This window comes from Oncorhynchus gorbuscha, linkage group LG04, assembly GCF_021184085.1.
Source record: "Oncorhynchus gorbuscha isolate QuinsamMale2020 ecotype Even-year linkage group LG04, OgorEven_v1.0, whole genome shotgun sequence".
Classification (NCBI taxonomy): Eukaryota; Metazoa; Chordata; class Actinopteri; order Salmoniformes; family Salmonidae; genus Oncorhynchus; species Oncorhynchus gorbuscha.
Window position 1 is genome coordinate 57,732,441 of NC_060176.1, and position 25,150 is coordinate 57,757,590.

Here is a 25,150-nt window from a genome sequence, read left to right on the forward strand (position 1 = left end):
TGTATAGCAGACTCTCATGCCAAATTGATTCGAAAGCTTATTTTTTTATCAACAAAACATGAGAAGACTTTGCCTTTGGTTTGGTATGTTTGTTTGTCAATTGTGGTGTGCAGGGTGAATACGTGGTCTGTCATACGGTAATTTGTTAAAAAAACAATTTGACATTTGCTCATTACATTGCTTTTATTGAGGAACTGTACGAGTCTGCTGTTTATGATAATGCAGAGGATTTTCCCAAGGTTGCTGTTGACACATATCCCATGGTAGTTATTGGGGTCAAATTTGTCTCCATTTTTGTGGATTGGGGTGATCAGTCCTTTGTTCCAAATATTGGGGAAGAGGCTAGAGCCAAGGATGATGTTAAAGAGTTTAAGTATGGTCAATTGGAATTTGTGGTATGTATATTTAATACCATTGAGGATACCATCAACACTCTCTCTCATTCTCATCCATTGTAAACTGTTCACAGCTTGTTTGTTTTCAAAGTCATAAAGATTCAACACCAACCCAAGCCTTTAGGACGCTATCATAGCAGAGCTTTGGGAATCCTCTTTCTCCTGGCAGATGAGCAATGAACTGCCTCTCAGTACCTGCTGCTACTGCTTTGGGAAGATTCACTTTCCCCTCACAACACTTACATAACCATGACAACTCCTAGTTGTTAATCACCACTCATAATTACTAGCAATGGTAGTTATCTACAGTAAACATATTTCACAATGACAACATTTGGGTTGCACATTTGGGATCATGCAGAGTAAAGCTGGTCTGACCCTTCGTTCCTGCACATCTGCCATTTAATTTCACTGATGTGATATTATCAGTGATGAAAAAATATCAAAGACATCATTAAATTGAATGATGGAATATGAACACATGTAAAAAAAAAAGAGATTCATGTGGTTAGAGATGAGAGATTTCTCTAAATGTTAGAACAATAGCAGACTATTACTAATACAGATTGTATCTCTTTCCCTCCCTTTCCACCACCTCTCTCTGTCTGTCTGTGTGTGCATCTTGTCAAGTTCCATCTGTAAAAGACCTGTCAGAATGGCAATTATCAGTCTGAGCCTTTCAGACACCAGGGCAGACTGAGTTTTGACAACTCTAAAATCAATTAAATTAGACAGGTAGAGCACGTTACACTTAATTTAGGGACATATCTTGTCTAAACATTCCTACAAATATTGCAATTTACACTGACACTCACCTTAATGACTTCCCTTAGATACCCAGCTAGAACATTTGGTTCATCGGAAGTTGTGGGTACAGATGTTTTTGGTTTCACAACAGTTGAAGCCATACGTTTCCTGACTGGTAAAACTGAAATTTTGCCTCTTCTGGGAATGTTTATTTTTAGGTTGCAGGGAGGTTCTGAGAATGTTTTACTCTGGTTCCTTGAAAGTTTTCCTGTATTTGTCATGCCCTGCCTTTATGCCCTATTTGTTATCTCTGTTTTCTTTATTGTTTTGGTTAGGTCAGGGTGTGACGAGGGTGATATATGTGTTTTGTCCTGTCTATGGTTTTTGTGTGTTTATGGGGTTTTTCCTGTCTAGGTGTTTTTATGTCTATGGTTGCCTAGATTGGTTCTCAATCAGAGGCAGATGTTTATCGCTGTCTCTGATTGGGGACCATATTTAGGTAGCCATATCCCTTGGATAGTTTGTGGGTTATTGTCTGTGTAGTTGTATGTCAGCACTTGTGTTTATAGCTTCACGTTTGTTTAGTGTTCTTCGTTTAAATAAAGAAGAATGTTTTCATCTCACGCTGCGCCTTGGTCTCCTCATTATGACGAACGTGACAGTATTTTTTCAATTGTTTTATTTAACCTTTATTCAAGTAGGCAAGTCAGTTAAGAATCAATTCTAATTTACAATGACAGCCTTTATTAATTCTCTGAGAATGGAAAATATAGGTTAAATTAATTTCCTAGGCATTAATCACGCAAACACATTAATGTTTTTATTGGGACACAGCCTCAGTATGATTCAAACCTGTTTTCTATCAATGGAATTAGTCCACTGTGCCACCAGGATGGAGCTAGCATGCCATATTTCTTTAAAGCATACAAAGCTGTTCATTTTAGCCTATTCAAACAGACTCATTTCAAAGGAGACAAGAACCCATTAAGATCAGGTGTGGCCAATTAGTGGGCATGGGCAACACACCTGAACACACTTAACAAGATAGAACATAGAGAAGGGTGGGATTAAAAGCTCAAGATCTGTAGTTATGACTGAAAACACTATAATGTATACCGAATGTTTAAGTACTATCCATCCAGATGTAATGCATATCAAATAAGTAGAGTTTTGCTATGTAACTATTGTGTAAAGAAGTAACATGTGTGTAGAATGTGCATGTAACAACAACAAAAAAGTTATAAAAGTAAAGTTATTTGTGTCATCCAAAGATGGGGGTGGTGGAATAACATAACATTTTTTATATACAGTAACAGTCAAAAGTTTGGACACACCTACTCATTAATTTTTCTTTATTTTTACTATTTTCTACATTGTGGAATGATAGTGAAGACATCAAAACTATGAATTAACACATATGTAATAACCAAAAAAGTGTTAAACAAATCCAAATATGTTATATTTAAGATTCTTCAAAGTAGCCACCCTTTGCCATGATGACAGTTTATAAAATATCCCTAACTTTAGATGAGACCACGTAAAAAGACTTAACTAATGATTAGTAAATGATTTATGAGGACCTATTTTAAACATCTTATAAATGATCTTGTGAATAATTATTTTGTCCTTCAAAAGTTTGTGTGAATAACTAGATTACTAGCATTTACAAATGTCAGAGTAAAATAAAATTATGAATAAATTATTTACTATTCCATTATAAATGCCTTATTACAAGGTGTTATTATATACAAAAATATAGTGTTTTGTTAATGCTGTGAACTACATGTATATGTTTTAAATAGCATTCTTAGAATGTTCTCTGAACATTACTAAAGTTTTCTTTTGGTTTTTATGGAAAGTTTTATAACGTTCTCTGAACAATTTAAGAACATGACTTAGAACCATGAGGAAACCTGTAGGAAACGTTATGCTGATGTACTGAAATTCCCACAGAAGAACATTGTTTCTTAACATTCTCTCAACTTTTTGAAAACATTCCCAATGTCAAATCAATTGGAGAACATTCCTTGAACATTGCCAAAACGGAAATGTTCTGCGGAAATGTTCTGTTAAAGTAATGAAATACCAAAAAATTTTGGTTTGTTTTGTCAAGTTCCTTAAAACCTCTCTGGGATATGTGGGACGCCTGCATCCCACCTCTTCAACAGCCAGTGAAATTGCAGGGCGCCAAATTCAAACAACAGAAATCTCATAATTAAAATTCCTCAAACATACAAGTATTTTACACCATTTTAAAGATACACTTCTTGTTAATCCAGCCACAGTGTCTGATTTCAAAAAGGCTTTACGGCGAAAGCACACCTTGCGATTATGTTAGGTCAGCACCTAGTCACAGAAAACCATACAGCCATTTTCCAAAGAAGGAGAGGTGTCACAAAAGACAGAAATAGCGTTCAAATGAATCACTAACCTTTGATGATCTTCACCAGATGGCACTCCCAGGACTCCATGTTAGACAATAAATGTGTGTTTTGTTCGATAAAGTTCATCTTCAAACCTCATTTGAAATTGGTGCGTTATGTTCAGAAATGCATTGTCTCAAACAAATATCCGGTGAATGTGCAGAGAGCCACATCAAATTACAAAAAAACTCATCATAAACATTGATCTAAGATACAAGTGTTATACATACGATTATAGATAAACTTCTCCTTAATGCAACCGCTGTGTCAGATTTTTTTTTAAACTGTACGGTAAAAGCACACCATGCAATTATGTTAGGTCAGCGCCAAGCCACAAAAAAACATATAGCCATTTTCCAACCGAGGAGCGGTGTCACAAAACCCAGAAATAGCATTAGGAATCCCAGTTCCACAATAAATGTTTGTTTTGTTTGATAACTTGTTATGGCTGGGGGCAGTATTGAGTAGCTTGGATGAATAAGGTGCCAGAGTAAACTGTCTTCTACTCAGGTCCAGTTGCTAATATATGCATATTATTAGTATAGTTGGATAGAAAACACTCTGAAGTTTCTAAAACTGTTTGAATGATGTCTGTGAGTATAACAGAACTCATATGGCAGGCAAAAACCTGAGAAAAATCCAACCAGGAAGTGGGAAATCTGAGGTTTGTAGTTTTTCAACTCATTCCCTATCAAATGCACAGTATCTATGGGGTCAAATTGCACTTCTTAAGGCTTCCACTAGATGTCAACAGTTTTAGAGCCTTGTTTCAGGCTTCTACCATGAAGTGGGAGTGAATAAGAGCTGTTTGAACCAGTTGTCTGGCAGAATGACATGAGCGAAGTCTCACGCGCACCCGTGAGAGAGAGCTGCATTCCCTTTAATTTCTAAAGACAAAGGAATTGTCCGGTTGGAATATTATTGAAGATTTATGATTAAAACATCCTAAAGACTGATTCTATACATCGTTTGACATGTTTCTACGAACTGTAATGTAACTTTTTTGACTTTTCGTCTGGACTTAGTGCTTGCGTGTTGTGCATTTGGATTACTGGACTAAATGCGCAAACAAAAAGGAGGTATTTGGACATAAATGATGGACTTTATCCTCTTTGGGCTGATCGATATGACAACAGCCAGTGAAAGTGCAGGGCGCCAAATTCAAAACAACAGCAGCCCCATAATTAAAATTCCTCAAACATACAAGTATTTTACACCATTTTAAAGATACACTTCTTGTTCAGTGTTTCAAGAAGCAGTGCGGCTTGGCGGGGTCGTGTTTCAGAGGACACATGGTTCTCGACCTTTGCCTCTCCTGAGTCCGTAAGAAGGTTGCAGTGATGGGACCAGACTGTAACTACCAATTGGCTATCAATAAAAAGTACAAAAATAAATACAGGTGGCAAAACAGTGTCTCAGTATCTCACTCTCTGTGAACCAATCACTTTCGGTAAGATCACCTTTTCTATCCCTTTAAGAGGAATTTAAAAAGCATCATGTTCCATGTAGCCTATGTAATGGCATCTATGGGGAAGGAAAGGTTCATTATTGTTATAATACTGTTCTATACCCACCTAAACTTAGCATATGTGTCAGACACACAGAATGTCACATCGATTGATGTCTGGGGCCCAGCAGTGAGTTTAAAGTGACAGCAGACCGGCACAGGGCAATAGTGTGACGCTGAAGTGGTGTAATGGTCAAGCCAGCGGTCAAGCCCCTCTCGGAATTTCTGTGATGAAGTCGGCTTAAAACATTTTTAGCTGATGGAACTCTGCCCCCAAACAGGACTCTAATGATGGCCCTGCTGCAGCTCCCTGACTGCTGTGCTATGTCACGCCCTGGGTTACGGAGGGATGATACACACACACACACACACACACACACACACACACACACACACACACACACACACACACACACACACACACACACACACACACACACACATCCCTAGGGCTATGTTCATCTGGTATTATGCTATAACTGACAGTTGGGGAATTATGCTCTAGTGGTTATCATCTAAAATGACAACACTCCATGTCTCCTTCGGACAAACTATTTTAGATGTTGACAAACTAACTCTTGAGCAATTTAGAGCTTGGTTTCACACATCTTTATCAAGTTTTATCATGTAACCATATTGATGTGTTTCAGTGTCTTTAGTGTCTCACTAAACACCCGGAGCAATATTTTCCAAATAAAATTCCCTTTACATCTGTATGTTCAAAGTAATATTTTCATCACATCCTTGTCAATTAAGTATTCCCAAGGTTACTCTGAACTCTAACCATATGTTGTATTATCTGATCACAGAGTAATTAGCTAAAGCATCTTCAAGATTCAAATACCTTTTCAGACAAGATATTAATGTATTTTATACAAGGCAACACTGATATTTTTTCAGATAATGAAATCATATATTCCCTGTTTTATTTGCTAAAGCACATTTATCCGTAAGAGTATTCATAATCTACTGAGCATTTACTCCATGAACGCTGTGCGTGACCCTGACAAAGTGCTCATATCACTGTTTCCCAGCTACCTTGCTGGAGGGCTGTATGGTGAGGTTGTTATCAGACACTCCTGCCTACAGGGGGCTCTCTATTTTGTCTATGAGATTGTCCAATTTTCCCAGGACCAGAGGGGAAATGTGAATAACCCAGCTAGCACATTTGGTTCCTTGGAAGTTGTGGGAATGTCTGTTTTTGCTTTCCCATTGGTTCTGGGAATGAAGCTATAAGTATCCTGACCAGTAAAATGTCAAGTTTTTTAATTGTTCTGAGAACGGAAGTGAACATTTTGCCTGTTCTGGGAACGCATATTTTTAGGTTGCAGGGAGGTTCTGAGAACATTTGACTATGGTTTCCTGAAAGTTTTCCTTTGAGGTTTTATTAACATTCTGAGATGGTAAATTACAGGTTATTTTAAGGTAATTAAATAATGTTCTGAGAACATGTTTCAATAAGACTTAGTAACACTGCTAGCTTAGGTTAACTGTTTCAAACTCCAAGCACAGAGAGGACACATTGTAGGCTTTAATTATGCAAACATTCATTTTTATTGTGGTACGTCGTCAGTGAGATTTAAACCATGATCTTCTGTTGTCCATGCATGGAATTAGTCCACTGCGCCACCAGGATGGAGCTAGCATGATTTTTTTTGTACTCATACAAAGCTGTTAATTTTAGTCCAGTCAAACAGACCCTATTTCAAACTAAACAAGCACTCATTAATATCAGGTGTGGCTAATTAGTGGGTGCAGCCAACAAACCTGAACACACTTAACAAGATAGATGATAGACAGAGTTTTAGTGACACAGAACAGAATGTACAGTATATGTTTTTAAATAAAATTTGTACAACATTATTTAAACGTTACTAATGATTTCTTGTGGTTTTTATGGAAGGTTTTCTTAATGTTCTAAGAACATGAGGAAACCTGCAGAAAATGTTATGCTGAAATACTGAAATTCCCTCAGAACATTGTTTCTTAACATTCTGAGAACAATTTGAGAACATTCTTTGAAATAGAACCACGAGAAAACCTGTATAGTGAAATTCCCACCTCAGAATGTTATGTGCTAGCTGGGTATCCTGCACCATTCCCAGAACGTTGTGGGAAGGTTGTGAGCAAAATAACCATAGAACAACCACGCTCTCACCAAGCATTCAAAAACATATGATTCTCAGAACATTATTTACTAGCTGGGAATAAAGCAATTTTCAGGGAAGGAAGACAATGACCCTCTATCAATGGCAACTACATTAATTATTCATCAGAGGGTAAAAGGTGTGCAGTACTGCTTTATGTGCCATCCAGGCCATTGCTGTGCGTGACCAGAGAGATGACAATCCATTGCAGGGAGAATCCGTCAGACAACCGTAGTCACAACCAGATCAACCTTCATACATAATTTCATCAAAGCTTTTGTACAAGTTACCTGGTGTGCTTCTGTTTCTAATCTCCCTGAATACACCACACTGCAGAGGGTAAAAATAACATTGATGTCACTCTGCTACCTGATAAGAATCATCAGATAACCTGAATAGACTGTCTGCCTCTGCCCTTCTCTGCTTTCTCTTCTCAGACTGTGTATCCACTTTATTGACCTGTGCAGAGTCATCAGGCACAGCTCTTATTGCACGGACACTGGATGGATAATCAAATGGTTTGTAGTCTGTTAAACACTCTCTGAGACAGAGCCACGGTAAACACGAGCAACATCTTCTAAGAAGTGGATGGCCTTTAATTGTTTTTTTGACACAATATCACCACCATTCATTGAAAAAGTAAACTTCTTGTATCACAATTCATGAATGTACTAAAGGGCTATTGATCTAAGGCGATATGTCATTTTATAGACCACAGTTTTCTGGACAAGATTGACACTGCAGAGTTTTGTTTATTCTGAGGCAATTTGATGAAAACAGACATACAGCATGGGAGTGGATGGTGCAAATGTAATGCACCTCAGTAAGTATGTACACTGAGTGGACAAAACACTAGGAACACAGGCTCTTTCCATGAAATAGACTGACCAGGTGAAAGCTATGATCCCTTATTGATGTCACCTATTAAATCAATCAGTGTAGGTGAAAGGGAAGAGACAGGTTAAAGAAGGATTTTTAAGCCTTGAGACATGAATTGTATGTGTGCCATTCAGAGGGTGAACGTGGTATGGTAGTAGGTTTCCAGGCACAATGGTTTGAGTGTGTCAAGAACTGCAATGCTGCTGGGTTATTCAGGCTCAACAGTTTCCTGTGTGTATCAAGAATGGTCCACCACCCAAAGGACATCAATTCAACTTGACACAACTGTGGAAGGAATTGGAGTCAACATGGACCAGCATCCCTGTGGAACGCTTTCGACACTTTGTAGAGTCCATGCCTCGACGAATTGAGGCTGTTCTGAGGGCAAAGGGGGGTGCAACTCAATATTAGGAAGGTGTTCCTAATGTTTGGTACACTCCATGTATGCCTATTAGGACACAGAGATGGAAACAAAGCAGTGAAACACTGAAGTATATTAAACAATAAAGTCCTTTTTACATCAGCAGATGTCACAAAGTGCTTATACAGAAACCCAGCCTAAAACCCCAAACAGCAAGCAATGTAGATGTAGAAGCACGGCAGCTAGGACAAACTCCCTAGAAAGGCAGGAACCTAAGAAGAAACCTAGTGAGGAACCAGGCTCTGAGGGGTGACCAGTCCTCTTTTGGCTGTGCCAGTGGAGATAAGAATACATGGCAATCAAGGCTAGATTGTTCTTCAAGATGTTCAAATGTTCATAGATGACCAACATGGACAAAAAATAATCACAGTGGTTATAGAGGGTGCAACAGGTCAGCACCTCAGGAGTAAATGTCAGTTTTGCCCTTCATAGCCGAGAATTCAGAGGTCGAGACAGCAAGAGAGAGAGAGAGAGAGAGAGTCGAAACAGCAGGTCTGGGACAAGGTAGCAGGTCTGGTGAGCAGGTCAGGGTTCCATAGCCGCAGGCAGAACAGCAAAAACTGGATCAGGACCAAGTGGACTGGGGACGGAGACTGCCAGGAGTCGTCAGACTAGCTTGTCCTGATGGAATGGTCCTGAAGGCTATGTTTACACAGAAATCTATATTTGAGTACAAGCCTCAAGGCAAATGATGATATATGATTTCATGTTTAGTTACAAATACTTTTGTGCAACTGTGTAGGGGTGGGAGGTGATCCCTGAATAGTTTGATTGTTATTTCAACAGACCTTCTTAATCTTATTCGCACAAACAACAGGAAGTGACAGATGCAGTAGCTGGAGGTCTGGAAGCCTATCAAGAGTCATGTTAGGTGAACTGTTACAAAAGCCCTCCCAGTTACCATCTGTTGGTTTGGTTTCTTTTCATATGCTCACAAAAGACACGAGTCAATACTATGCACTATGCTCTGAACATGCACAGTATAATCATGTACGATCTGACAACTACCTCAAGGTGTAGCCAGGGTATAAGTAGCGTAGCTCTAGAAAACCCTTCTCTCTGTATGGTTTTCAGAGGTTAGCTTCGCCCTTGGCTGGCTCTGTGTGAACTACAACTCAGACACTGTGTTTTAACGTTTAGAAATGTCAATAATCATCACTTGCGAAATGGTTTTCGAAACATATGGCCTTTATCTTTCATATCAGAGTGAAATACATTTTCAAATAAACAAGATACACTTACTGTAGGTGATTTTCACAGATCCATACACGGTGTGTGCCTCCAATTGACGAACTACACTTACTCCCCAGTTACGCTTACACACAGGTGTTTGGAGCACACTTCTGTCTTCCGTCTGTTTTCCGTAAACAAGCACTGTAACATGGAAATATGGCCATGTGGGAACACTAACCCTATAAAAGGTGTGTGTAGTAATTTAACCTTTTCTTTTTATTAATATTTCTCACTGATATGAAAAATACACGGAGTCTACCAAGCATTGGGAACACCTTCCTAGCATTGAGTTGCACCCCCTTTTGCTGTGGTGGACCATTCTTGATACACAGGAAACTGTTGATCACATCTGCATTGCTTGCTCTTTGGAGTTTTGGACTCAGTTTCTGTATAAGCACTTTGTGACAACTGCTGTTGTAAAAAGGGCTCAATAAATACATAATTGATTGAACGGAAAAACCAAGCAGTGTTGCAGTTCTGGACACAAACCAGTGCGCCTGAAACTTACTACCATACTTTCTCCAAAGACACTTAAATCTTTTGTCTTGCCCATTCACCCTCTGAATGGCGCACATACACAATCCATTGTCTCAAGGCGTAAAATTCCTTATTTAACATGTCTCCTCCCCTTCCTGATTGAAGTGGCTTTAACAAGTGACATTAATACCGGATTATAGCTTTCACCTGAATACACCTGTTCAGTCTATCATGGAAAGAGCAGGTGTTCCTTATGTTTTGTACACTCACTGTACGTTCCTTATGTTTCAAAAACCATTCTGCAAGCGATGATTGTTCTGAGCAAGTGTCGGGACTCTTAGCAAAAGTCCCCAGGGAAGAAGAAACATTCATCAATAGGCGCTAAAGGTAGCTTCTATGAATGGGCTGAAGTAAACTATGCATGGGAAGAGGCTGCAGAGAAAGCTACACTAAAACCACTACAAAATCACAAAATACAGAAGATGAAAACGCTAACTATCAAACATCAGTGTCACTATTACAATGTGTGGACTCACACGTGATAGATCTATTGATTTTATGAAAAGACAGATACTGACATGAGTGTCTCCTAGCCTACATGTGTTGTGGTCCACTTGAGCTGCACCAACTTGTTATTCAGATGTGATACGGCACCGCCCCTTAGTGGTAGCCTAGCCTACTTCCATTCCAGTTCAGGGACTGTTCAGAGCATTGCGCAGGCGTTGTACAGACTAAACAAGGAAGAGGGCATGAGTGCGGACGTTTTTATTGCAACAAAATGTTATGTTTATGTTCTAACTCCTGATCTGAAAAGGCGGTATCCCTCTTTCTATTTTCATTTGGTTGCAACATAGGCTAATTGTAGTGAGTCGAGAGGAGCTGACACACTGATTAACACGTTCGTTGCAAGTTGACAACAGTGTATCTGAATAGGCAAGTGTCATCATTGTAGCATTTCTCAATATGAAATGATACAATGTACCGGCTGCCAATGTAACATAACAATGCAACAGTTCTAACAAGTAATTTAAAGTAAAGATGAACGCTCGCAGCAGTTTAAGACAAGGAATACTTAACACTAAGGTCAGGTACTCCAAATTAGCCAATGATGATGACGGCTACATTGACCTGCAGGTAAGGGCTTTAGTGTGCTAGAATGGGGCTGGTAGGGTTGGAATAGAATCTATATCGGCTTAGTTTTATTTGAAATGAACTGCCCATGGTAATTATGGGATTGTGTAGCCTATAGACATAGTCCAATGTTGTTATTGCATCAAACAACCCTGTAGATAGAATAATGTTTTCATATTAGTATTGAAAAAAATATTTTGGGATGGTTTGGTGATACACAAATTACAAAAATGTACCATTCAATATATTGAACTTCTGTGGTATGTTGTTATGAAGTCATGTGTTTCCCCCCAGTTCAAAAAAAGCCCGCCAAAGGTCCCATACAAAGCCATTGCACTGGCAACTGTCCTCTTCTTGATTGGCTCTCTGTTGATCACCATTGGAGCTCTCCTTTTGGCAGGTTACTTTGAAGTCACAGTGAGTATGAACTTTGAGTCCATCTGTATATTCCTGTCATGTTTTACAACAGCACAACAAATAGATTTCACATAATTAACTTTGACACATTCCATTGTGTTTCTTAGATATCTTTTTTCTTCTTCATTCATTTCAGCATGCTGACCGGACTGTGCCCGTTCTCATAATTGGAATCTTGGTTTTCCTTCCTGGATTCTATCACCTGCGGATAGCTTACTATGCATCAAAGGGCTACCGTGGTTACTCTTACGATGATATCCCAGACTTTGATGACTGAGCCACTCCTAACTGAGGCAACTTCTTTGTTATCTTCACATAACATTGTTGAGTACAGTAAACAGACTGGGATCCAGGGTAGTCCTAAAGCAGATGTCCTTTTGATGTTTGTTCATCATGTCATGTCTGTTCACTTCTTGTTCTTTGACTGGATTACCACCATACTTCATGATGAATGACTACTATATTTAGATAGGTTTGTGTTGTTGTTTCTAACAAATAACATGCACATTTGTATTTATTTCATGACATGTCTTGTTTTTTTGCTACATATGCATACATTTTACATATACATTTTACATACGTGACACTTTCACATACAGCAATCACATAACAATAATACATAACCGAACAGAGCTATTTAATCCCACATCTCAGCCACTCTCATCCCACCTATCACTGTAGACCACCCTTGATTTTTAGTTGACTGACCAATTGGAAATGTGATTCTAGGATGCATTTTTTTCCCCCACATGATTTGCAGTTTGAGGTTTAGAGCAAATGTTGTTTATTTATTCCCATAGTTTTGTCCTCGTGTAGGTATACCCACACTTATCTATAAAAGGGAAGGACGTCATTTCTGATAAAATACATAGCTGTGCTGTAAGGGAGGCATGAGTTTAATTGTATTGTCCAACTGAAAGACCTGATCAGTGTAACCGCAAATCAATTTACTCTCACTGGTTGGTACCCCAACAGAACCATGAGTTCGAGATATTATGGCTAAACTTGAAAGTTGACTTTGTTTTTCTGTTGAAATGTCGCTTATGCTTTCCTGGAGGGTTCCTGGTAGGAGTAGTTTATGTGATTAATGCCAATCCTTTGATCTCCATATGGTGTGCTGCTAGGCCTGTGAGAGTCCAGAAGGAAAAGTTGTCACGCAACAATATAGTGTCTGGTGTAGTTTTCCACTGGCTGAGTTTGAAAGGCATTGTCACTTGCAAGGAAGTCTGTAGTGTATCCATATATTCAATTTAAAGGCATTTGTGGATGAGCATCAGCTCCAATAAAGACTGTATCATGAACTACTCTCCACCTTTGTGTCAACTCACACCCCCCTGTGGTGTGCCAAAGTTTACTTTGTGGGTAAAGAAAATATATATATATATTCTACAGACAACCATTGATGTTGTCTGAACCAAAAGTGTAATATCTGTGAGTGTGAGAGCTGTTATTATTGGATATTTTCTGGGTCAATGGTGCTACTGGCAGTGTAGCAAGTCTACAGTAGTTTTTCCTAAATCAACTGAGTAGGGGGTTGCTACTTGGGCAGGTCTAGGATCAGTTTACCACAACCACTCCAGACCCCAAACAAAGCAAAGCTCACAGACAGTACATGTAGTTATTTGAGGGACAACACTGTTGCATTTGTTCAAAGTAAAACTATCCCACTCCCATATTGATTGGCAAACATGTGGTGAAGGAACTTTATTGTAACTTTTGTGACAATGTAACCTATTTTCTCCCAGTAATAACGGCTTTATTATTAATTGAATAGACACGGAAAGACACATGGAGGGGAACAAAAGCTTAACGCAAGGACTTTTCGATAACATTTTGATCATTAAAAAAAATGTAGAACTGTTGGATATGCAACATTACATTGCCATTGTCTAAGGACGTGTTCCGTTGCATAACGTTTGTCTTTTGTCAGGGACCCGACACGTCCTCTATACGTTGGACTTTCCCACGAAAAGGCGCTTTTGTCTGGAGCGCTCAAACTGACTGCATGTGGTAGGGAGGAGAAGAAAGATACGACGAAGGGACGAAACCGCGAGAAACGTAGTAGATGAATAGACGACTGTATTCTGTCCACACACTCCGTCATTGCAGTGGGGAACTGGCGGGCATACATCATTTTGGGATATTTTGAGCAACGTATCATTTAAATGCGCTCTATGGATTCGGATATTATTTTTTCTACTGCTCCTTTTTACAACACTTTGGGTAACTTTGGACAAAGCAACACGAAGAAGAGCAATATAAAAAAAATGCTCGGAAACTTTTAAACGATTCTAAACCAATCTAGGTACTTCTTAGGTTTTTCTCTATCTTTATATGGGATTTACAACCTGAGAATTGAATGAGATAGTGCTACAGCTAAATTTACTAGGAGCTTTTCCTTCAACTTCCCTGGTTATGTTTAACAACTATCGTGTGGCGCGCGTGAGACAGTCTGCCACGCTTTTATAAACTATGCGACCACCTGTCTTTTGTCGAACACCTGCATTTTTAAGGCAACCTTATTAAACTTTAGAGTAACTAATGAATGCCCAAATACGTCAACCTGCATGCTGAAAAAAAGCAAAGGACCCGATGGACTGATTTTATTCTGGTCAAGTCAGAGAAGTGCCTCAAGCAAGGTAAAGAGACTTTTAAATCGGGCACAACCTACATGTGAATAACAGCCTCTGTGAGTTTAACACGGGGTCCACTTTGAATGCAAATGTAAATAGGGGCCATTCACTTACAATATAGTATTATATTAAATGTTTTTATTTCACAATCACAATTCCTCATTCGAGTTTTAGTCTAGACAAAACTTATGCTGTTGTAGGCTATACCTTTCTCTGGAATATTCAACCGACCATGGAAACAAGCAGAATATCTCCTGAAGTGCATTGTGTTGACGTCTGTTTTTGTTGATTATTTAGCTCGTGACATGTTTCTTTATCCACTGTAATTACAGGTTGATAATTGCTTAAGCGTGAGTTAGCATTTACTGTAAGTGAACGTTTAGAACCAGGCAGATTATTCATAGCCTTCATTAAATTAAGATTAATTAATGTATTACGTTAATGCATACAGAGAAAAATGGTCAATCAATCACAGCAGAATAGTAATTTCTTATAGAGGTTGGGTCCCTTTCCTATCAGTCCACGTGACTGCACATCAGACAATAGAGGCAACTGTTTTTGCCTGATATGGAGACTATGACATAGGCACCCATGTAAACAAACCATCTTGTTACTTAATTGAGCTCTAAAGTAAACATTTCAGAAATGTTTTTGATATTTGATTTAATTATTATTCTTGACTTATTTATTGTATGCAAATATAAGCCTGACTGCTACACATGATCTTCTTTCTTTATGTTTGAAAACTGATCAATCAGAACAGCATCTGCTACTAAAATATGATGTAAAATTTCTTACTTCATACTCTGAATGAGTCGCCAGTTCAGTCCACACGTGGTTATTGAGACTGGTTTCATTCTGAAAGACCATGCGTTGTGTCTTTCATTTCTTCTGCTTGACATGGGTATGAGTTTGATACTGGAGATCCTGACTGTTGGCACTGTGGTGCTTCATCATGACACAAGGGCATCATGGATGCTAAAAAGTTTAGTTCTCTAACATGGCACTTATTTCATGGTTTAGTAAAAGTTTCCATTATAACAGAGTGATAGGGGATTGTTATTGCTAATTTTGTAGATTTAAATATTCAGGGTTTTGACCTTTGTGACCGAAGTCCAACTGTAACTCTCAGTTCATCCATGGGCCTTCGTTATTTACCAGACTCTGTGGTTCATTGTTCTGCATACTTGTTTAGAGAAGGTCTAACTTTTTACACTGTTTTAAAATGTTGGGTCATGACTTATTTAGCATTGAGGTGTACTAAAGCATATATAATTGACTTTTTTGTTTCTTCATGGATTTGAAACAAAACCGCTTATAGTTTTTTGGGGGAAACTTAAAGGAGATTTATGAGAGGGAGCAAAGAAAGAAATATTCTGCTGAATGCAGTGTCAATAGCACCATAGTATAGACATAGTTATTTCAATCTGCAGTGTTGTTGGCAACTCTGAATATTTTCCTCAGTCTTAGACGGTAAGAGTTGACCTGGTTAGGTACAAATGAACCTCCAGAATCAAATGGGTTCTTTAGTGTTATTTTAGCTTTCTTTGGCTCAACCAAGACATTGGGGTAGCATCTTGATTTTGTCTCTCACCTTCTAACAAAACCAACGTGGTCATTTGTGTGAACTATTCTAGCTCAAGTGCAGCAGTCAGCTATCTATGCCTTGAGACACTTTCTGTTCACCTCAGTTCAGTGTCTGTAAGCAGCTTTATGTACCCATGATTTGGCCTGAATTAGGATTTGCCTGGCCACCAGAGGTCATAGGGTGGGACAAACCACTCTAAAGGGCTGGTCAAATTAAAGGAGGATGGCGGTACACAACATTTAGACCTAATGGGTCTCAACTGATGCCAGGCTGATCCACTTCTCCACTGAGGGTTTTATAGACTTGATAAGAAACACACTTCTGGAGAGGCAAAATAGCACATTCAAAATTAAGCATTTCACTGTACTCGTGCATGTGACAATAACATTTCAACTTGAACAGCATAACTGGTGGATGTAATGTTGTATAACTGGTGGATATGCAACATGACATTGCCTTTGTCTACGGACGTGTTCCGTTGCATAACGTTTGTCTTTTGTCAGGGACCCCGACACGTCCTCTATACGTTGGACTTTCCCACGAAACGGCGCTTTTGTCTGGAGCGCTCAAACTGAGTGCATGTGGTAGGGAGGAGAAGAAAGATACGACGAAGGGACGTAACCGTGAGGAACGTAGTGATGACTATACTCTGTCTACACACTCCATCATTGCAGTGGGGAACTGAGGGATACACATAATTTGGGGGTATTTTGAGCAACGTATATCTTAAATGCCCTGTATTGATTTGGAAAATATTTTTCTACTGTTCATTTTTACAGCACTTTGGGTATCTTTAGACAAAGCAACACAAAGAAGCGGAAAATAAAAGTCTACACACTCCACACAATGAGTTTGTGCTACAGCTAAATCTACTAGGAGCTTTTCCTTCAACTTGAACTTGATATCAGAGTGGAAATGGTGGAACCTTCAGACCTTTTAAGAAGTAGGAAATGCTTCCGCCGATGTCTCTTTTTCCATTACATCTTGAAATAAGAATTTGGTCTCAGTACTCCCTCATTGGGTCAGTAAAGTTTAGGTTGTTGGCCTAAACCTTTTGCTTTTAAGAATTAGTCTCGTGGGATGTGGAGTGGATGAATTGTTTCCTTTGTTTATGATTTACTAGTAGGTGTGTTCTTTCTATGCACCTGTGATATGGTCCTCAGTTTGTCAAGTTCTCCCCTCAAACCCAGCTGGCCCGTTCTGAGGCCATGGCCCAAGCAGGATTAACCAGGATTACTAAGAAAGTAATATAGCTGCTTATCAGTTCCATCTCTGTCACCACCATCACTGATGGGCCTTGGCCGCTATGCCAATAGGATTTCCTTAGGGTTAGGGTTATGTATTGCCAGATGAGTGGAAGTAGAGAGTAAAACAGATGGATAGTGTCAGGTAGATTTTTCATGAGTTTGAGGTATAAATTCACAATATTGTCTGGGTGTGATTCTAGCTGCAAAGCTGTGATCTCAATGGAAATCCTTTTGATCTGAACTTCACCTTCTTTTTTCAGGTCTGCTTTCAGTGGGTTTACTACTGGCCTGGCCTGGGGTGGATTATTTCCCTCCACATTTCGACCTTTTCACCTCTTAATGTAGGGCTCTTCAAACTGTGCTGCAGCCTACCTGCTGGTATGTGATCCGGCTTGGCCCTCTTCGTTGTCTGCTCCCTTAGCTCTACTGCAAGTGTGTGACACATTTGGATGGGATAAACCGTCCATGTTATTTATAATGCGATCAAAATGGCAAGCATTCCTGTAAACAGAATGTTCTAGAGGGTTAGGGTACAGTAGTTGCTGACATGATTACAACACTTTACTAAGGAGTAGACACAACAGTATTGATAGATTATGGATTTTATGTATGATGGCTCTCTCACAGGTGATGGATGGAAGGGGAGAGTTTTGGTATAGTGCATCTGTCAGCTGGATCAAAGACTGTCAGTCTGCTAGGCGTAGCAGTGCCAAATAATAAATGCACCAAGTGTTTGTACAAGCATATCCAGGACAGTGTGCTGCTGACAGATGCCCTTTAACTTTGAATTCTAATTTGATTACACTATTAAGGTTGGGAGCGGCAGTACTGGATTAGACTAGGTGTTCACAAGTGTGCAGTCCAAGGTAATTTGTCTCATTGAAGACCAGTAAGAGATGCAACTTGTCTTAACAAGGTAAAAAATTCTTACACTGTCATTACAAAGTAAAATGTAAGTGTGCATTAGTCTACTGCATTGATTGCCAAACTTATGGGAGCAAAAGCCCAGACTATATGAGTGTCTGTGGTTGTGTATCAGTTGTGTATCAGCTTACTCAGTTTGGCAGAACGGTCCAGATCACCCTCAATGGCTTCTTAGACATTATTATGTCATTTCTGTCTTCCCCTCAGATACCCCCAGGTTCCCCTCTCCTTAGTTCCCCAGACCCCTGGTTCATCTGCTCCCTGTGTTGGCAGAGCTGCATTTGTCTGCTCTTCAGGACTGTGTAAAATGGTCTTAGCTACCACTCATTCCCAACCCTCTAAACTAAAGCTAGTTTTTAGTGAAAGGAACTTAAGTTACTGTTGGGCAATATGAACATAATTCAAAAGTAGACTTCTAAGCTGACAATTAATAATCATTTACAAGGTGTATTGGTATGAAACCAGCTACTCAAAAAACTAAAAGAAAAACTCTTGTTGAGCAGGTCCCATAATTGCAATGATGTCTGAATATATGCTTTCAGAAAGAACTCGGAGTCCTCTGTTTAGTTAAAAATAGAGAGATAATCATTGTAAATGCACCCAATTTTCTTTTCCATTGTGAGAGGAAAGACACTTTGACATTATGGAAGATGGTGTACTGTGCATCAGCAGATGACTAGCACTATAATTTTATATACATACTATCAGTGACCTACAGTATGTAACTCCTCATTACTACATACAATGTATGTAGCGTCTTGAGCTAAACTTGTAGGCCTCATTTGTTTGCATTTAAAGGACTTTGTGCCTTGTTCTGTTGCCATGGGAAACAGGTTGTACCTGAAGCCACAGAATAGTGGTGGGGGCTGTCCTATGTCTCTCATGTCTACACTTGTAGACTTTGACCCCTACAGGCTCTCTCTGCAGGGTCTGTAGTCTGGACACTCCCCTGTCAACGGGTCTCTCACAAGACATGTTGTCAATAAGCAACATTAAATTCAGTAGGCCTAAAAAGTCGGTATTATGAAACAACAACTTGTTTTAAATAGGCTATGCCTAAATACAGTTACAGAGGGCCTCCCAAGTGGCACAGGGTTCTAGGGCACGCGCCCAGGCTCTGGGTTCGCACCCAGGCTCTGGGTTCGCACACAGGCTCTGTCACAGCTGGCTGCGACCGGGAGGTTCGTGGGGCGACGCACAATTGGCCTAGTGTCGTCCGGGTTAGGAAGGGTTTGGCCGGTAGGGATATCCTTGTCTCATCGCGCACTAGCGACTCCTGTGGTGGGCCGGGCGCAGTGCACCCTAACCAGGTCGCCAGGTGCACCTTGTATCCTCTGACACATTGGTGCGGCTGGCTTCCGGGTTGGATGCGCGCTGTGTTAAGAAGCAGTGCGGCTTGGTTAGGTTGTGTTTCGGAGGATGCATGGCTTTTGACCTTCGAAAGCCCGTACGGGAGCCCGAGCCTGTACGGGAGTTGTCGTGATGAAACAAGATAGTAACTACTAACAATTGGATACCACGGAATTGGGGAGAAAAGGGGGTAAAATCAAATTGAAATAAATACAGTTACAGGCACAATAATTGCTCCGTGTGGGCGTATAATACAGACAATGGAGACGAAGGAGGGTTTTACACACATCCAAACTTTTCACAGGAGCTGGATCCAATATATGTCCACTCACAGTTATACTGCTCTCAAATGTAATGTTTTATAAACATCATGGAACTGTCTCACAGATCATATTTGCACTTCTCCTGAAATAGCAGACTAAATTGCATTGCATTTGAGCCATGTACTGTTCATTCTCACCATAAACCCATAGACAGTGAATTTTTATAATAAGTTTGTTTTTTTATCAAGTTAAATGAAAAATAGTCAATCAAACAATATTGCTAAATATGATCGGGTCAGAAACATGATATCATAAATTGCTTCTCTCATTCTATGGCACTCTGTGCAGACTGCACACGTACTGTAGGCCTAATGTAATGAACTTCGTCTGTTGTTTGAAGAGAGTCAGACCGAAATGCAGCGTAGCGTGTAGGTTACTCATGACTTTTAATGAAGAAAATAGCGGTACATGAAATAACTGAAAATACGAAAACAACAAACGAGTGAAACTAATACAGCCTATCTGGTGACTAACACAGAGACAGGTACAATCACCCACGAAATACAACGCGCACTCAGGCTACCTAAATACGGTTCCCAATCCGAGACAACTAAAATCAGCTGACTCCAATTAGGAATCGCCTCAGGCAGCCAAGCCTAACTAGCCACACCCCTAATAATACACACTCCCAATTAATACAAACCCCAATACGAAATACAACATATAAACCCATGTCACACCCTGGCCTACCCAAACATATAACAAAAACACAAGATACCAAGGCGTGACAGAACCCCCCCCCTAAGGTGCGGACTCCGGGACGCACCTCAAGAGCATAGGGAGGGTCCGGGTGGGCGTCTGTCCATGGTGGCGGTTCTGGCTCGGGACGTGGACCCCACTCCATAAATGTCCTAGTTCCTCCCCTTCGCGTCCTAGGATAATCCACCTTCTCCGCCGACCATGGCCTAATAGTCCTCACCCTGATCCCCACATAACTGAGGGGCAGCTCGGGACCGAGGAGCAGCTCGGGACAGAGGGGCAGCTCGGGACAGAGGGGCAGCTCGGGACAGAGGGGCAGCTCGGGACACAGAGGGGCAGCTCGGGACAGAGGGGCAGCCCGGGACAGAGGGGCAGCCCGGGACAGAGGGGCAGCCCGGTACTGAGAGGGAGCCCAGTACAGAGAGGAAGCCTAGTACTGAAAGGAAGCTCAGTACTGAGAGGAAGCTCAGGCAGGTAGTAGGCTCCGGTAAATCCTGGCTGGCTGGTGGACCTGGATGATTAAGGTTGTCTGGCCGATCTAGAAGATCTTGGCAGACTGGCACTTCTGGCGGATCCTGGCAGACTGGTGACGCTGGGCCGACTTGCGGCGCTGGGCAGACAGGAAACTCCGGCAGCGCAGGAGAGGAGAAAGGCTCTGGCTGAGCTGAACAGGCGGGAGACTCCAACAGTGCAGGAGAGGAGAAAAGCTCTGGCTGCGCTGAACAGGCGAGGCGCACTGGACGCGCTGGGCCGACTGGTAGCACTGGTGGCGCTGGACAGACAGGAGACTCCGGCAGCGCAGGAGAGGAGAAAGGCTCTGGCTGCGCTGAACAGGCTGGAGACTCCGATAGCACAGGAGGGGAGAAAAGCACTGGCTGTGCTGAACAGGCGATGCGCACTGGACGCGCTGGGCCGACTGGGAGCACTGGTGGCGCTGGACAGACAGGAGACTCCGGCAGCGCAGGAGAGGAGAAAGGCTCTGGCTGCGCTAAACAGGCTGGAGACTCCGATAGCACAGGAGGGCAGAAAAGCACTGGCTGTGCTGAACAGGCGAGGCGCACTGGAGGCCTGGTGCGTGGTGCTGGAACTGGTGGTACTGGCGCGAGGACACGCACAGGAAGCCTGGTGCGGGGAGCTGCTACCGGAGGACTGGTGTGTAATGGTGGCTCTGGATAGACCGGACCGTGCAGGCGCACTGGAGCTCTTGAGCACCGAGCCTGCCCAAGCTTACCTGGCTCGATGCCCACTCTAGCCCGGCCAATAGGAAGAGCTGGTATGTGCCTCACCGGGCTATGCTCCCGCACTGAAAACACCGTGCGCTCCATAGCATAACACGGTGCCTGCCCGGTCTCTCTAGCCCAACGGTGAGCACAGGGAGTATGCGCAGGTCTCCTACCTGGCATAACTATTCTCCCTTCTAGCTCCCCTCCAATAATTTTTTTGGGCTGTTTTTCCGGTTTCCTTGCCAACCGTGTTCCCTCGCATCGTCGGCTCCTATCTCCCGCTGCCTCTGCTCTCCTTAGTGCCTCCACCTGTTCCCATGGGAGGCGATCTCTTCCGGCCAATATCTCCTCCCAAGTGTAACAACCTTTACCATCCAACACGTCTTCCCATGTCCATTCTCCAAATAATTCATCCTCCCTTTGCTGCTCCAGCTGTCGCTGCCTGTTTAAACCAGCGCCTCTCCGTTTTTCCGGCGTGTCTTTTTCGTTGATTCGATTTGCCTGTAGCCCTCTTCGCATTGCTGTAGGGAATCCCAGGCAGGCTCCTGCACTCGCTCTGGGTCGGCCACCCACCTGTCGATTTCTTCCCACGTAGTATACTCCTTGCTTCTGTTGTCCATAACGTCCACCTGGTCCTGCCAGTTCACACGCTGCTCGGTCTGTGAATGGTGGTGGGTGATTCTGTAATGAACTTTGTCTGTTGTTTGAAGAGAGTCAGACCGAAATGCAGCGTGTAGGTTACTCATGACTTTTAATGAAGAAAATAGCGGTACATGAAATAACTGAAAATACGAAAACAACAAACGAGTGAAACTAATACAGCCTATCTGGTGACTAACACAGAGACAGGTACAATCACCCACGAAATACAACGCGCACTCAGGCTACCTAAATACGGTTCCCAATCCGAGACAACTAAAATCAGCTGACTCCAATTAGGAATCGCCTCAGGCAGCCAAGCCTAACTAGCCACACCCCTAATAATACACACTCCCAATTAATACAAACCCCAATACGAAATACAACATATAAACCCATGTCACACCCTGGCCTACCCAAACATATAACAAAAACACAAGATACCAAGGCGTGACATCTAAATGTCTTTTTGCATAACATTTGCACATCTATACAAAACACTAGGCTCCTTTTAATTGTAGGGCTGTGACGATACCAATACCGTAATATTCTTTCCATGGCAAAAATGTAAACATGAAGTAGACCACACTCTTTGATCCTCTAAAAACATGCTGTATTTAAAATATTGTGTGCTATAGATGGGTTCGCGGACAACGTCACGAAAACGATGCGCGTGCTTCAAGAGGCAGAAGGCCATGTGTTGTTGTGATTCTGGACGGCCAGATAGCTAGCAATAATGACTACCATGTGGGAAATCGTAAGTGGCTCGTTCCAGCAAGTTTGATCTGGTTCTTGATACCATGTCTTGTGTTGAGGTGTTTTGACTAACGTCATGTCTTTGGTAATATGGCTCAAATTCACTGTAACAGTGTAACAATGTTTTGTAGAGACAACAAGTGATCATTGTGCAAATTGATTTATGTTATCAATAAACATGGTAGACTAAATATAGTTTACATGTTGTCAACAATCTAAGCCAAGCCTGTCTGTGTTGCACCATTTGTTGTACACATGTCGGTTTTGTTGCTAATCAACCAACCCGTCTATAGCATGGAAAATAAATAAATGTGACTCTGGATGACAACATAATGATATTTGTTTCCACGAAACATGCTGTTTTTCTAAAGAAGTTAAATCCACCTCCCAAGTGGTGCACCGGTCTAAGGCACTGTATCTCAGTGCTAGAGGCGTCACTAGAGACTCGGGTTCGATCCGAGCCTGTGTCACAGCTGGCCACGACCAATAGACCCATGAAGCGGCGCACAATTGGCCCAGCATCATCTGGGTTAGGGGGAGTTTGGCTGGCTGGGATGTCCTTGTTCCATTGCGCTCTAGCAACTCCTGTGGCGGGCCAGGCTCATGCACACTGACAAGTTTGCCAGTTGGACAGTGTTTACTCCAACACATTGGTGTGGCTGACTTTGGGTTAAGCGAGCAGTGTGTTAAGAAGCTTGGCAGGGTTGTGTTTCCTGAGATTGTATGGGAGTTACAGTGATGGCACAAGACTGTAACTTCCAATAGGATATTTATAAATATATCAAATATATTGTTTAAAAAAGAGGAAGTGAAATCCGCTTTGTGTTTGGTTTCCTTGCCACGATACTAATGACTATCCTGATACTGGTATCATCCTGCCCCTCGTCAATTGTATCAATTCCTATGTGCGAGGAAGATTCTAGTGTGTCTTTCGTAAACGGACGAGAGGTGCTCATTGCAAATGGGGATGGATAGCCTACTTCAGGATTAGGCAGCTAGATTCAGCTGCTGGCCAATTTTTGTCCGAGTGATTTAAATAATTTGTACACTGCCAATTGACCACAATTAATCCCAAAAAAAGATTGTATTTGAAAATTACAATAATTTCATAAGTTAATTGAGACACAATCAACTTTGTCTCTTTTTTTTATTCGTGGGAATACCTTTTAGCTGAATTCCTGGTGATTTTACAGTATTTCTTTTACCAAAAACGAAAATCCTAAAGACTTTAGTCGGGCCCCCGAAAAATCACTTTCGGGACAGTTTTGGCCTGCGGGCCACCTATTGCCATACCCTGGCCTACTTGAACAAGTGAAATTCAGATATGTGAATTGTGAGGGAAAAAACCTCAAAGCACTCTCAGTAGACCATATTAAAACCCCTTTATTCATAGGGTACTTTTGGCTAATGGTCAGGATAAAAAGACACACCTATGCGATGCTCCTAAACCAGCCTTGATTAAAGGGAGGGTAGGCTATGCTTAGTTTTTAATCAAATTAAACAAAATTGGGGGAAACCTTTTTTTTAACGAGATTCACCGGCGCAAAGGCACATCTCTCCTTCCATGTAAACTGTGGGTCATGGCTAGATAGGTCAAGGACGCACCTCAAATATTGCCACTCCTCCCGTCTCAGCACAGGTAAATTGCCGAACCTGGAGTTAGGGCTGGATAATACTAGTGTGCCAGTTTTTACATGATGAAATGGCAAACTAACATGCGACACTAGAGCACCAAATGTGTCACGTGAGTTGAGTTGGCGTAATATGCTGTTGTTAGCTTTCCAAAAATAGCCTCCTTATATTAGTGTAATTAACTTACACTAGTGATAAGCTGGTATTAGTGGCTCTGAATAAAGTGTGTGGGAGAATACAGTGTGTATGTGGGGATGGGAGGGGTCATTCCATTATTTTCTAAGAAAGGGAAGGGGATCATTTAAATTGTAGATTTTGAAGATGTAGGTTGCAACCTTAACACATCACTGACCAGACAG

At 41.3% G+C, this 25,150-nt stretch overlaps 2 protein-coding genes across 5 annotated transcripts in view; both read left to right on the forward strand.

Annotated features, from left to right (window-relative positions):
* Positions 1-10,937: 10,937 nt before the first annotated feature.
* On the forward strand, positions 10,938-13,078 carry LOC124033332 (transmembrane protein 230-like). Its single transcript, XM_046345326.1, has 3 exons — positions 10,938-11,363; positions 11,655-11,777; positions 11,914-13,078. The coding sequence occupies exons 1-3, from the start codon at positions 11,268-11,270 to the stop codon at positions 12,052-12,054; spliced, it is 360 nt and encodes a 119-aa protein (XP_046201282.1). The 5' UTR covers positions 10,938-11,267; the 3' UTR covers positions 12,055-13,078.
* A 698-nt stretch (positions 13,079-13,776) lies between these two features.
* LOC124034353 (protein turtle homolog A-like) overlaps positions 13,777-25,150 on the forward strand; it is a 54,290-nt gene continuing 42,916 nt past the window's right edge. For all 4 annotated transcript variants that reach the window (XM_046347437.1, XM_046347438.1, XM_046347441.1 and 1 more), the window contains exon 1: positions 13,777-14,416. The gene's annotated coding sequence lies outside the window, so the exon portion shown is untranslated. The remainder of the gene's footprint in view (positions 14,417-25,150) is intronic.

Coding starts and splice junctions, on each gene's coding strand:
- LOC124033332 (XM_046345326.1), top strand. CDS start 11,268: ATGAACGCTCGCAGCAGTTTAAGACAAGGAATACTTAACACTAAGGTC. Junction 11,364..11,654: donor ACGGCTACATTGACCTGCAG/GTAAGGGCTTTA, acceptor GTTTCCCCCCAG/TTCAAAAAAAGCCCGCCAAA. Junction 11,778..11,913: donor CAGGTTACTTTGAAGTCACA/GTGAGTATGAAC, acceptor CATTCATTTCAG/CATGCTGACCGGACTGTGCC.